Here is a 12,408-nt window from a genome sequence, read left to right as displayed (position 1 = left end):
ACGGGTGAAGTGACTTTACTATAGTACGGTATAACTTTCATGCTTCTTATAACGCAGAGTGATTGTCCTATAATCATAAAAATCAAAATATAAATTACATACCATGTATCTGTCGTAGATCGAACTTAGTAAGAAATTAAAAGTTCAGCCGTAAAAAAAAAATTAAAAAAAAAAAAAAAAAAAAAAAGTGAAAACATGTGAATAATATAAAGAATGAATATCATGGGTTTTCTCAAAAGGCTTCTGACCATCTCCTGAATAATAATAATAAATAATAAATAATATAATAATAATAAATAATAATAATAATAATAATAATAAAATAATAATAATAATAATAAAATAATAATAATAATGTTAAGAAATTTTCAGTTTCGCGAAAACAAATTGTTAAAAAATATCCACAATTATATATTAAAAATATATTTCTATGTAAAAAAATATATAACAAAGTGAACGTTAAAATGTAATGAAGAGGATAGTTTTCCTCCCGAAGAACATCTAAAAAGGTGGGCGGGGCGAGAAAATAACAGCCCAACATCGAAGTGCTAGTTCGTGTATTAGGTAATCCCGAACTCAACAGGCAGTTGCGCCAACCTCCTCGATCTCCGAAACTGTGAAGTTGCTCCTGCTTGCACTGCATAGGTGCCATAGTCGGAAACATCCACAGGGACGTCGGCTATCTGGAGAGAGAGGGGAAGAGTAAGCAGAGCATCAGGGTTCACATGGTGAACGTCAGTTTTAAAATTAAAATCTTTTAAACTATCCTCTTCATTACATTTTAACGTTCACTGAGGAGGAACATTATTCAGGTGTTCGAAAGCCTTTGTTATATATGTTTACATAGAAATATATTTTTAATATATAATTGTGGAAATTTTTTAATAAAATAATAATAATAATAATAATAATAATAATAATAATAATAATAATAATAATAATAATAATAATAATAATAATAATAATCCACAGAAAACTCATAATCACATCGAAATCTTTCTGCTTTTATATTATTTAAATAACAAAATCAAACAGACATACTACGTGGATGACTTTTCCAATAATTAATAATAATAATAATAATAATAATAATAATAATAATAATAATAATAATAATAATAATAATTTCAGCTGAGAGTATTGAAACTTTCGGCGTTACCATCAAAGGCAAAAAGTCATAAAACCTCAAAGCGCTGCTTCAAGGCAGAACTAGAGAGAAAAAACTTTTTTAGTGATAAAATCAGCTGAGGGAATTTTAATAGGATTCCAAATGACGAAGGGAAATTACAGAGTTTTCCGTCAGGTAAAGTTTGGCGAATTTCTTCTCAGTGTTATATTTTTCTTGTCTTTCTATGTGCCTACGGTCGAAACCCACAAAAATATAAATACGTTTAAATACATGACTTTTTTTTTTTAGATGCCATAATCGTTTACAGAGTAAATTGTATGCTAGAGTTGAGTTGAATGGGACCTATGCTGTCATTCAGCGCTAAAATGGAAATTGACAGTAAAAGGTTTGAAAGGTGTAACAGGAGGAAAATCTCAAAGTAGTTGTACTATAAATCAAGTGTTAGTAGAGGGTGGGAAGTAAGATGAGAAGAGAATATGAAAGGAGGTAAGGTAAAAGGAACGAAAGTGGTCGAAGCTAGGGCCGAAGGCACGGTGCAAGGACCTTAAGTAATACCTACGTGCACTGCATGAGGTCCACTGACGGAACTAAGCCCCTACGGAGATTGTATGCTAGATTACATTGCTCTGTCATTTATACATATTTCTTGAATACTGAAGCTAATAGGGCATATCCTTTTCAATGTCGGGTGCAAGGAATTTCATTTGTTTATTTTTTTACTGAATGGAATAACTGCATTCATTATTCAAAAAAGTTACTTTACATGCTGTTGGATAAATCACTCGTATACCAACATTTCCAGGACATAGAAGAGTAATATTTGAAGAGCGGGAGAAGTCTAATCTATTAAAGTAAGTCCGTTTCCAAGAAACACGATTCACAAACTGTATATTATGCAGTATAAGTGGTGCGAGCACACCATCCTGAGAGAGTGATAGAAAACGATCAGGCAAAGATCCTCTGGGTACTATGGTATAAGAAATACCATGGGACACCAGAGTAGATGAGAAAGAAAGAGAAAACATTGATAAGTATCAGGACCTGAAAATAGAAATAGGAAGGATATGGGATATGCCAGTGGAAATTGTACCCATAATCATAGGAACACTAAGAGGCACGATCCCCGAGATCCCTAAAAAGGAACCTGGGAATGCAACCCGGAACCGCCCCCCCCCCCCCCCCCCCCCCCCGCCCCCCAACACACTATAAGTACCACCCAGTCGAATGGGGAACTGTGATAAAAAAACAAAAATAATAATAATATTATTATTATTATTATTATTATTATTATTATTATTATTCAGAAGAAGAAGGAGAACAACCATTCGAATGGCACAAGCCGTAACAGCCATTGACTTGAAATTCAAGTTTCCAAAGAATATGTTCATTTGAAAGATGTGGTTAGAAAATTGGTATGAGATCTAATAATCAACAGCGTTTTAACTAATGTAATAATGAATGGTAATCTGAAGTAGCTTTAAGTACACTGTAGTATTCCTTATTATCTAAATCAATTGGAGAGCTAGACTGATAGATAAATAGACAGGTAGTATTGGTTTTGATAGACAAAACTTCTTGTAAGTGTAAGCTGGCCAATCCCAATTTTAACCAAGAAAGGATATGTTTTTAAACATAGTAAAATTAGATCACTGTAGTAAACATGAACTACACAGTAGTATTCTTTATTATTTGAATGAAATGGAGAGATAAACAGAAGTGATCTTGATAAACAAAACTTCTTAGAAGTAAGCTCAGAATCCCTATTTACCAAGAAATTATATCTATTTCTTAACAGAGTAAAATTAGATCAATGTAGTAAAACATGAACTACACAGTAGTATTCTTTATTGTTTGAATCAAATGGAGAGATAGGCAGATAGATAAATAGACAGTAGAAGTGGTCTTGATAAACAAAACTTCTTAGAAGTGTAAGCTCAGCATCCCTATTTCAACCAAGAAAGGAGATCTCTTTTAAATCAGAGCAAAAGTAGATCATTCGAGTAAACGTGAAAGGACTTTTATTTGCTTAAAGTGAGGAAGCCAACTATTCTTCTTAACAACCAACATTCTCATTCTTTCGTCTGCATTGTTTTTAGCGGCTGATACCCGAGTCCCAAAAAGCATTGCGTCAAAAATGCGGCCAGAAACTTCCGAAGTTTGCAGAGAAGAGATATATCACCGCTGTCTGGGAAGATGGAGGTAAAAATGATATCCTAGGAACGTCTTCACTTTTGTTGGGAAAGCAAAATAACCTGGCAATTTTTAATTATATTTTTAATGATAACTTATGATCGCAAGTCATCGAAAGCTTTCTGCTTTGTATTTTAAATAACAAATCAAACAGAGATAGTATTGTGGATTTACTTTTCCACTATATTTTAAAATGATATTGCATATGTAAAAAAAAATCTTTGCATAAAAGACGAATTAGAATGTGATAAGAGTGTCTAATGTCCATCAAAGTATGTCGAATTATCAAGCTTTTACTAGCCAAATGATTACAAAGGACGAATGAGAAAACAAAACAAGTATATGGATACTTAAACAAGTCAGCCAAATGATTAGAGCGAATGAATGAGAAAAAAATAAGTATATTAATACTTAAACATGTCTATAAATTTATATTAAGCTCAGAGAGTTTAAGTGTTTAAACACGTGCCAAGACAGGGAGTGAAAACTTTGCTTTCGAAATATACCAAATAGAGAAACCACAGACAGATGACACATCACAGCACCAAGATAATTCAACGAGGGAGGACTGATTGATGACACAGGCCCGCTAGGAATTCGAGCAGAAAATGCGTAAGAAAGAAGGAAGGGAGGAACACGTTGCCTGCATCCCATCAAGGGATATACGCCCAGAATCACGAAAATTTGGAAGTCATAAATATTTAAACAAAGCCAAAATCCATGCAGGGAAATGATACAATGGAGTAACATCTGCCAGGCCTTTCAACTTCTCGTCCTTTACTAGGCACGAAAGTCGAAAGGCCTCAAAGCGGTTACTCTCTTTCCGTGTATATATATATATATATATATATATATATATATATATATATATATATATATATATATATATATATATATATTTCCGAGGCACTTTGACAATAAGGGCTTCAGATTAACGTTGATAATATATTTAAACTTAAATATTACGTAAATCAAGCCGATAACATGAACTCTGGAATAATTAGGTTTGGAATCTGTATATAAAACACAAACTGGAATATTAGGTTGGAATCTGATATAAAACACAAACTCTGGAATAATTAATTTTGAAACTGACATAAAACCAAAGGGCAAAAACGACAAAAATGCTATAGAAAAAAAAAAAAGTAAAAAGTCATATTACAGACCTAACTCTTAGCAGGAAGAATATTCCTCTCGGTATTCCGGCATTGGAAAAAAATCAATCCCCACATGAAAATATGATTTATCTGCTCTATTTTACTGTTAACTAAGATATTCTTTATTCGAAGGAAATTCATTTCATTAAAGAGTGGATGCTATTTTCATTAGCACACTTTATGCATAGGGAATTCCTCGACCTTGGTGAGTTTGGCAAATGAGCGATATTTGCATAATCTGAATAATTAAAATCTGCTTTAAAATGTGGTCGAAATGACATTGGGATGTTATAGTTTTTTTATGAGTACCCTTTCCTCTTCAATATTTAAAGGATGTATATTCAATATTTCACCACTTAGTTACTATATTTTTTTCATTTTCCAGTCTGTTGGTATTTTTCCTTTTTTTATTTTGCCAGAAAAAAAACAAAAGTTTTAATGAGGTCTTTGAGTTGCGTATCCTGATACTTATTTGGTAAATTGGGTAAATCTCTCTCTCTCTCTCTCTCTCTCTCTCGTCTCTTCTCTCTCTCTCTCTCTCTCTCGTTTAGGATAAAAAACCATACGTTGGTTACAGCGGGACGCATATTCCTTTAATACTTATTTGTCTCTCTAATTATGTATTTCGTATAATTTTATGTTACTACTGAAAATACTTCATAAAATGATTTTTAATATTAAAAAATATGGATAATGCCACAAAATCGAACAGTATTCCTTGATCTTTGCAACGTTAAAATAAAAAATACTTCAGGAAGATCCTGTATACGATCCCTTTACACGCCTCGCGTTTCGTGCAAAAAATTCGCGTGTGATAGTTAGAATTTTCACTCCCTCTTGGCTACACGAAACCAGAACACGGTACACGTCACCTTATTAGATTTCAAAAAGAGTTATGGTACTTCAAGTCGAAAGAACGTCTTCTGCGAGACCGTCACTGCCTTTCATGCAACTCCATCTCGATGGAAAATTTGGGAGCACGAATATGGATGTAAATTTTAGCCTTGTAAATATAAATTTTAGTCTTTTTTTCATTTTACGATGGTAAAGTTGTACAAGGAATTGGGTGATTAATTATACAAGAAATTGGGTGATTAATTATACAAGGAATTGGGTGATTACTTATACAAGGAATTGGGTGATTAATTATACAGAATTGGGAGATTAATTATACAAGGAATTAGGTGATTAACTGGACTCCGATGTTGTTTTGTTGTAAGAAATTTCCGATTAGGGTTACAAATATAAATGATTTGTGTGCGCATGTGTGTGTGTGTGTGAGAGAGAGAGAGAGAGAGAGAGAGAGAGAGAGAGAGAGAGAGAGAGAGAGAGAGAGAGATGTAGTTATCGCTCATGTTTATTACATACATATATATATATATATATATATATATATATATATATTATATGTATATATGTGTGTGTGTGTGTGTGTATATATATATATATATATATATATATATATATATATATATATATCTATAGAATATATATATATATATATATATATATATATATATATATATATATAGATATATATATATATCCCAGCAGATATACTACATGGTGGATAATATGACTATCCAGCCAGGCGTATCATTCCACATCTGAGTATCTTTAATCTTTTACCACACAATATCTCCCACGCCGAAATTCCATCTCAACTTTTGTAACTAAAATGACTTTTTCTCCTTCTTTTCTATCTCGTTTTGACTGAATCACGAAATCTCCAAGAACAGGAGAAAAGCCTTTGCGAGATTTATTACCAACAAATTGTCCATCACAAAGACGCTGGGAAAAGAATATGGTGGCCAGCGCTCTGAGAGAGAGAGAGAGAGAGAGAGAGAGAGAGGAGTGGAGAATTACAATTCAACAGTTAAATTTGTATGCATTAATTTTTTTTACCTGATACTATCGTTTATTACACAAATACACACAGCCACACAGACACACACGCTCTCTCTCTCACAATTCTAACTAATGAAAAGTTATATCCCCACCGGAGAACAGTATTCTAGTTAGGGGAGAACAAATAACCACAAAACAGGTTGTAGTGATTTAATCACTGTTATAAATATATGAGGCCTTGCATATATTAATACCTAACTTCCGCGCGGCATTTACTGACGCTATCATCGGACGTTTCTGAAAAGTAAGGCGTGAGACGAGCATTTACTTTAAGAATAGTTAAAGCTACAAATTCATTCAGCAAAGACCCGGGGTGGAAAATCTAGAACGAGGTCTGCTAATCAATCGTGTTTTCTTTTTCATTGAGCTTCGTGCTCCCACCGTGACAATTTTAATGGGTCACGTCTCTATTCCAAAACCTCACTCCCATACGCACGTACAAATGCTAATGAACTTCCTTACTAAATATCAAGCATAGATTGGCCACAATCTTTCTATTTTATTGGTGTAATTGCACTCCTATAATCACTCATATATTCCTTTAAAAACACAAAACTGACTCAGGTTATATCATATAAATTCAAAGTGTATATAAGTATCCTTGGAACATAAATAAATAAATAAAATAATGTCAGAATTGTCACGTATATATATCCACTAAAAAAAAAAAAAAACCTGACTCGAGTATGTCTTATAAATTCAAGGAGTATTTAGGTATCCTTAGAACATGAATAAATAACTAAAAATAATGTCACAATTGTCACGTATATATCCCCTAAACACCTCATAATTTACTCAAGTTAATAACTGAATGTCAAAACTGATACGTAAATATCCCCTAGAAAACACAAAACTGACTCAAGTTATGCCACATTAATTCAAGGCGTAATTAGGTATCCTTGGAACCCCAAAAATAAATAAATACATAAATAAAAATATGTCAGAATTGTCATGCAAAAAAGGTTAAAACCACCATAGCTCTCACTCCCTCACTCTCTCCCCTCTGTTTTACTTATATAATTGCATCCTATAATCACTCATATATCCCCTTCAAAACACAAAACTGACTCGAATTATATCATATAAATTCAAGGCGTATTTAGGTATCCTTGGAACAAATCTAAGTAAACAAATAACTGAATGTCAGAACTGTCACATATATATCCCCTAAAAAACACATAATTGACTTAAGTTAATAACTGAATGTCAGACTTGTTACGTATATATCCCTTAAACACACAAAACTGACTCAATTTTATATCATAAATTCAAGGCGTAATTAGGTATCATTGGAAACAAAAATAATCATAAATAAAAGAATGTCAGAATTGTCAGGTATATATGCCCCAAAAACACTAAACTGACTCAAAGTTATGTCATATAAATTCAAGGCGTATTTAGGTATCCTTGGAACCAAAATAAATAGATAGAATGTCAGAAATGTCATGTAAAAAAAAAAAAAAAAAAGTAAAACCGCCAAACCTCTCACTCATTCACTCGCTCTCTCTCCTACTCACAGAGACATACATAAACAAACATACTCACGCTTGAGGAGAATTTCGTGTTGGAGCTATTTTCAGTGTTTGTCAACACGGCTAAGCCATTACGGTGGAAGAGTGTAAACTCTCTTTTCAATCTACTCTGGGAGTCAGAGTGTATTCTAGCACTTAGCATTTTCTCTCGTTTATTTTATTTCTTTATATACTCCGTTCCATCCCCATTTTCCCCCACTTATCTGAGTTTCAACCTCTTTCTAAAAATACAGTAGTATATTATTGTGGCTTTTAACTCCTTAATTATCTCCAGTCACGGCATAGCGATGCACCATAGATTATTATTATTAATTTCATAATATATTATCATTATTATTCAGTAGATGAGACCTATTCAAATGGAACACGCCCACCAAAGCTTCCACTGACTTGAAAATTCAAGCTTCCAAAGAATATTAAGGCGTTCATTAAGAAAAAGTAAGAGGACGTATAGAAAAATACGGAAAGAAGTGATCCACTTTTTAAAACAATAAAATATATTAACAAAACAGATAAATAGATATAGACTGACAAACTATTAGTGGCACTGTTCATATAATCCAGCGCCCAGCCCCAACTCCCTAAAAAAATTTTCATTATTGCCAGGCACCTCTTCTCGTGCTTTGCAAGTTTGCATACCTCATGAATATCACTGGAACGAGCTTTATATCAAAGATATCTCACCTCAGCAGCAGCAGTAGCAAGAGATTGGCTAGGCAAACTTGTCCGGGGGCGTAATGGTATTCATTACTTATCTGTTTGCCCAGGGTATCTCCCGAGACCAGTTCGATAGGGAAAGGTTTTTTTTTTTATAGGATTAATCACCTAGCAGCAGACCTATAGCACAGATTCGAGACATAGATCATACGAAAGAAACAGCGTTGATGATCGAGGACTGAAGAGAAAATAACTTCCTTAACAGTTTTAAAGAACTAAATTTGCAGATTGGCTTTTTTATCATTTTTACAAAACACGATGAATCTCCAGAGAATATTTGCCTCAATTGTGGAAAGATAAGTGAAAAGACGCATTTTATTTATTTAATTTATTTTTTTTGTTATTTATTTATTTATTATTTTTGTGGGAAAAGGCAGTAATACAGACATAAATTCCGTACGTCTTACTGATATTTTAGACTTCCTTTCAAACCTGTAGCTATAAATGAAAAAAAAAAACTAAGGGAACCAATTTGACCTGATAAAAAGAGGATTACATAATGGATTGACGACAGAGCTGATTTTACGTTTATTAGAAGCTGATAGAGAGAGAGAGAGAGATAGAGAGAGAGAGAGAGAGAGAGAGAGAGAGAGAGAGAGAGAGAGAGAGAGAGAGAGAGTTGAAGTTTTCTTAGTATGTTCAGCTAAGAAGATTAAATAATGGTTTGATGACAGAGCTGATTTGACTTTTTTTGAGCTGAGAGAGAGAGAGAGAGTAGTTTACATTTTCCATTCATAGCCAGAGCTCTTCAAAAGACTGTAAAAGACAGATATAAAGCGATGAAGAATGACAAAAAAATGTCCAATAATATTTCTAAGTTACATGAAAAAAAATATATCGTCTTTGATTCTTTATGTATTCATGGCAAGTGCCACACGATGTATGGTGCCAGTCACGGGCCAAATCGACTTCCGTTTCTCGAAGGGGGCATAAAAGAAAAAAAAAAAAAGAGAGCAATAATTCTGTTCGCATGGAATTGAAATCTTCCATTTAAAACAGAAAGACTTCTTTGCTTAAAATGTGACTGTTTTCATTCCAATTTAATTCCAAAGTAAGACAGTGAAAGTAAGAAGTGTGTCATCTAGAGAAACAGAGATAGTATTCGCAGCAATAGGTCAAACCATGATCTTTCTTATCAATTCGTTCATGTTACCAGCTTATTATCTTATTATAATGTGCGTAACGGCAGTCCGTCCTCGTCTGTCATTCAATCACGGCCAAAAAAAAAAAATGGCTGGTCCTATGGGTATGAAACTTGGCAGGGTTATAGTGGGGACCCATAAGATGGTTTATAATGGGGATTAATCCTACCTTCCCCCTCCGAAAGGGGGGGGGTGGGGTGAGAGGGGTGAGAAGGGATTCCCTGAAACGGAGCTGGTTCTGCCCATGGACTTCATTACTTTATGAATTTTCATACATAATTTCTGTATACATAATGTTTGCAAGTATCAATACTCTTGGCTTAGACATGTTTTGTCATTACCCATTCAGAGATAATACCAAGAACTGGTTTTTAAAAGGGTATGAAGCTATTATAAAATAATCCATTAAAAAAAAATTATGATTCTTAGAGGGAGAACGAAACGGAATTAAAACAGATCCTCAAGAATGTCTTACATAAGCTTGAGAAAGGAATTCATGAAGACACAGCGAAGGAGTTTGGACAACAGTTCCAGACCTAATACTTGAACTTCAGAAATATCATCATATTGACATATGACTTCCCATAATTCGTCAGATGTGGTTTCCTGATGCAAGGATCTCTCAACCCAGTGGAAAATTAAGAAAATAAGAGCAAATATATAGTGGAATAAAGACACTCGGAAAAAGCAGAAAGTCTAACATTCGTCTAATGAATGGAGAGGGGAATAAGGTAATTATTATAAATCTTTGGGTTCTATGTTTATTTACTAAAAGTAAAACCAAAATAGATCAACGATAATATATGCAACTACTTGACATATAAGCGCTGTGATCCCATAAGACTGGAAAAGGTCAATCGATGGTTAATAAAGTTAAAATGTTTCTCATAAGAACCTTGTTTTTATTTGACTGCGTATAAAAAATATCAAAATGGCCAACACTGACATTCATAGATATCATTAGATCACCTCTCGAATCAGTCTTCCAGTACCATTCCACCGTCCCGTAGAGGTTCCAATACCATTCCATCTTCCAGCAAAGGTTCCAGTACCGCTCCACCCTCCAGCAGAGGTTCCAGTACCTTTCCGCCCTCCAGCAGAGGTTTCAGTACCATTCCCACTTCCAGCAGAGGTTCCAGTACCATTTCACCTTCCAGCAGAGATTCCAGTACCATTTCACCTTCCAGCAGAGGTTCTAGTACCATTCCCCCTTCCAGCAGAGGTTCCAGTACTACCATTCCACCTTACAGCAGAGGTTCCAGTACTTCCATTCCACCTTCCAGCAGGTTCCAGTACTACCAGTTCACCTTCGTGAGACAGTTCCCAGTATTACCATTCCACCTTCGAGCGAGGTTCCAGAACTACCACCCATTCACTTTCCAGCAGAAGCTCCCCTACCATTCACCTTCTAGCGAGAGGTTCCAGTACCATTCCACTTACCTCCAGCAGAGGTTCCAGTATCTTATTCCACCTTCCAGCAGAGGTTCCAGTACCATTCCCCTTTCCAGCAGAGCTACCACTACCATTCCCGCTTCCAGCAGAGGTTCAAATACCGTTCAACCTTCCAACAGAGGTTCCAGTACCATTCCCCCTTCCAGCAGAGGTTCCAGTACCATTCCCCCTTTCAGTAGAGGTTCCAGTACCATTCGCCCTTTCAGCAGAGGTTCCAGTACCATCCCCCCTTCCAGCAGAGGTTCCAGTACCATCCCCCCTTCCAGCACAGGTTCCAGAACCATTCCCCTTCTAGCAGAGGTTCCAATACCATTTCCCCTTCAAGCAAAACTATCAACAGAGGTTCCACTACCATTCCACTTTCCAGCAGAGGTTCCAGTACCATTGCCCCTTCCAGCAAGGGCGGAAACCGCGACTCTCTGCTCCCTCGCTTAATCTGATTCATTCTTTACCTAATGAATCCAAATCGAGCTAAATTAGATGCGGACGAAATACGTCCATATCTCCTCAATAAAAAGGGAGGAATTCCGGAAGGAGCAATTTGCTAATTCAATAACGAACCGAAAAATCGAGGAGATTAATCAGATAACTTCCAGATTTGCTTCCACCAAACCATCAGGGCAAGAAGGCAGGGGTGGGAGAACCGAGGGTTGTATTATATGGGAGCCTCGAGCGTATTCCAGAATTTATATACGCTGCTATCATAACAATCTCCATTAGCACTGACTAAGAGAAACATGTAACTTTTTTTCTTTTTTTAGAATTAGATAAAACTCTAAAACATTTTCAATAAGAATTTATATATGCTGCTATCATATTAACAACCCCTTTTGTACAGACTAATAGAGAAATATGTCACTTTTGGGAAGTTATTAAGTGTAAAATATTTTCAATGAGAATTTATATACGCTGCTATCATAACAATCCATTAGCACGGACTAATAGAGAAAAAAAAATATGACTTTTTATTTAAATTTAATAAAAGTGTAAAACACATTCAATGAGAATTTATATACGCTGCTATACATAATATCATTTGCACAGATTAATAAGAGAAAAATTTCAATTTTTTTCAGAATTGATAAAAGTGTAAACATTTCGATGAGAATTAAGATACGCTGCTATCTTAACAACCCCATTTGCAAATACTTATAGAGAAAAAATATCACTTTTTTAGAATT

General features: G+C 34.6%; 1 protein-coding gene across 1 annotated transcript; it reads left to right on the top strand.

Moving 5' to 3' along the window:
- The first annotated feature begins 3,322 nt into the window (after window positions 1-3,322).
- Window positions 3,323-11,662, top strand: LOC135222109 (adhesive plaque matrix protein-like). The gene is made up of 2 exons (XM_064260280.1): window positions 3,323-3,328; window positions 10,757-11,662. The coding sequence occupies exons 1-2, from the start codon at window positions 3,323-3,325 to the stop codon at window positions 11,660-11,662; spliced, it is 912 nt and encodes a 303-aa protein (XP_064116350.1).
- Window positions 11,663-12,408: the final 746 nt, after the last annotated feature.

The sequence above is a fragment of the Macrobrachium nipponense genome, chromosome 3 (genome assembly GCF_015104395.2).
Source record: "Macrobrachium nipponense isolate FS-2020 chromosome 3, ASM1510439v2, whole genome shotgun sequence".
Classification (NCBI taxonomy): domain Eukaryota; kingdom Metazoa; phylum Arthropoda; class Malacostraca; order Decapoda; family Palaemonidae; genus Macrobrachium; species Macrobrachium nipponense.
The sequence above is the reverse complement of the archived record's forward strand: the minus strand, read 5'-3'. Positions and strand labels throughout refer to the sequence as shown.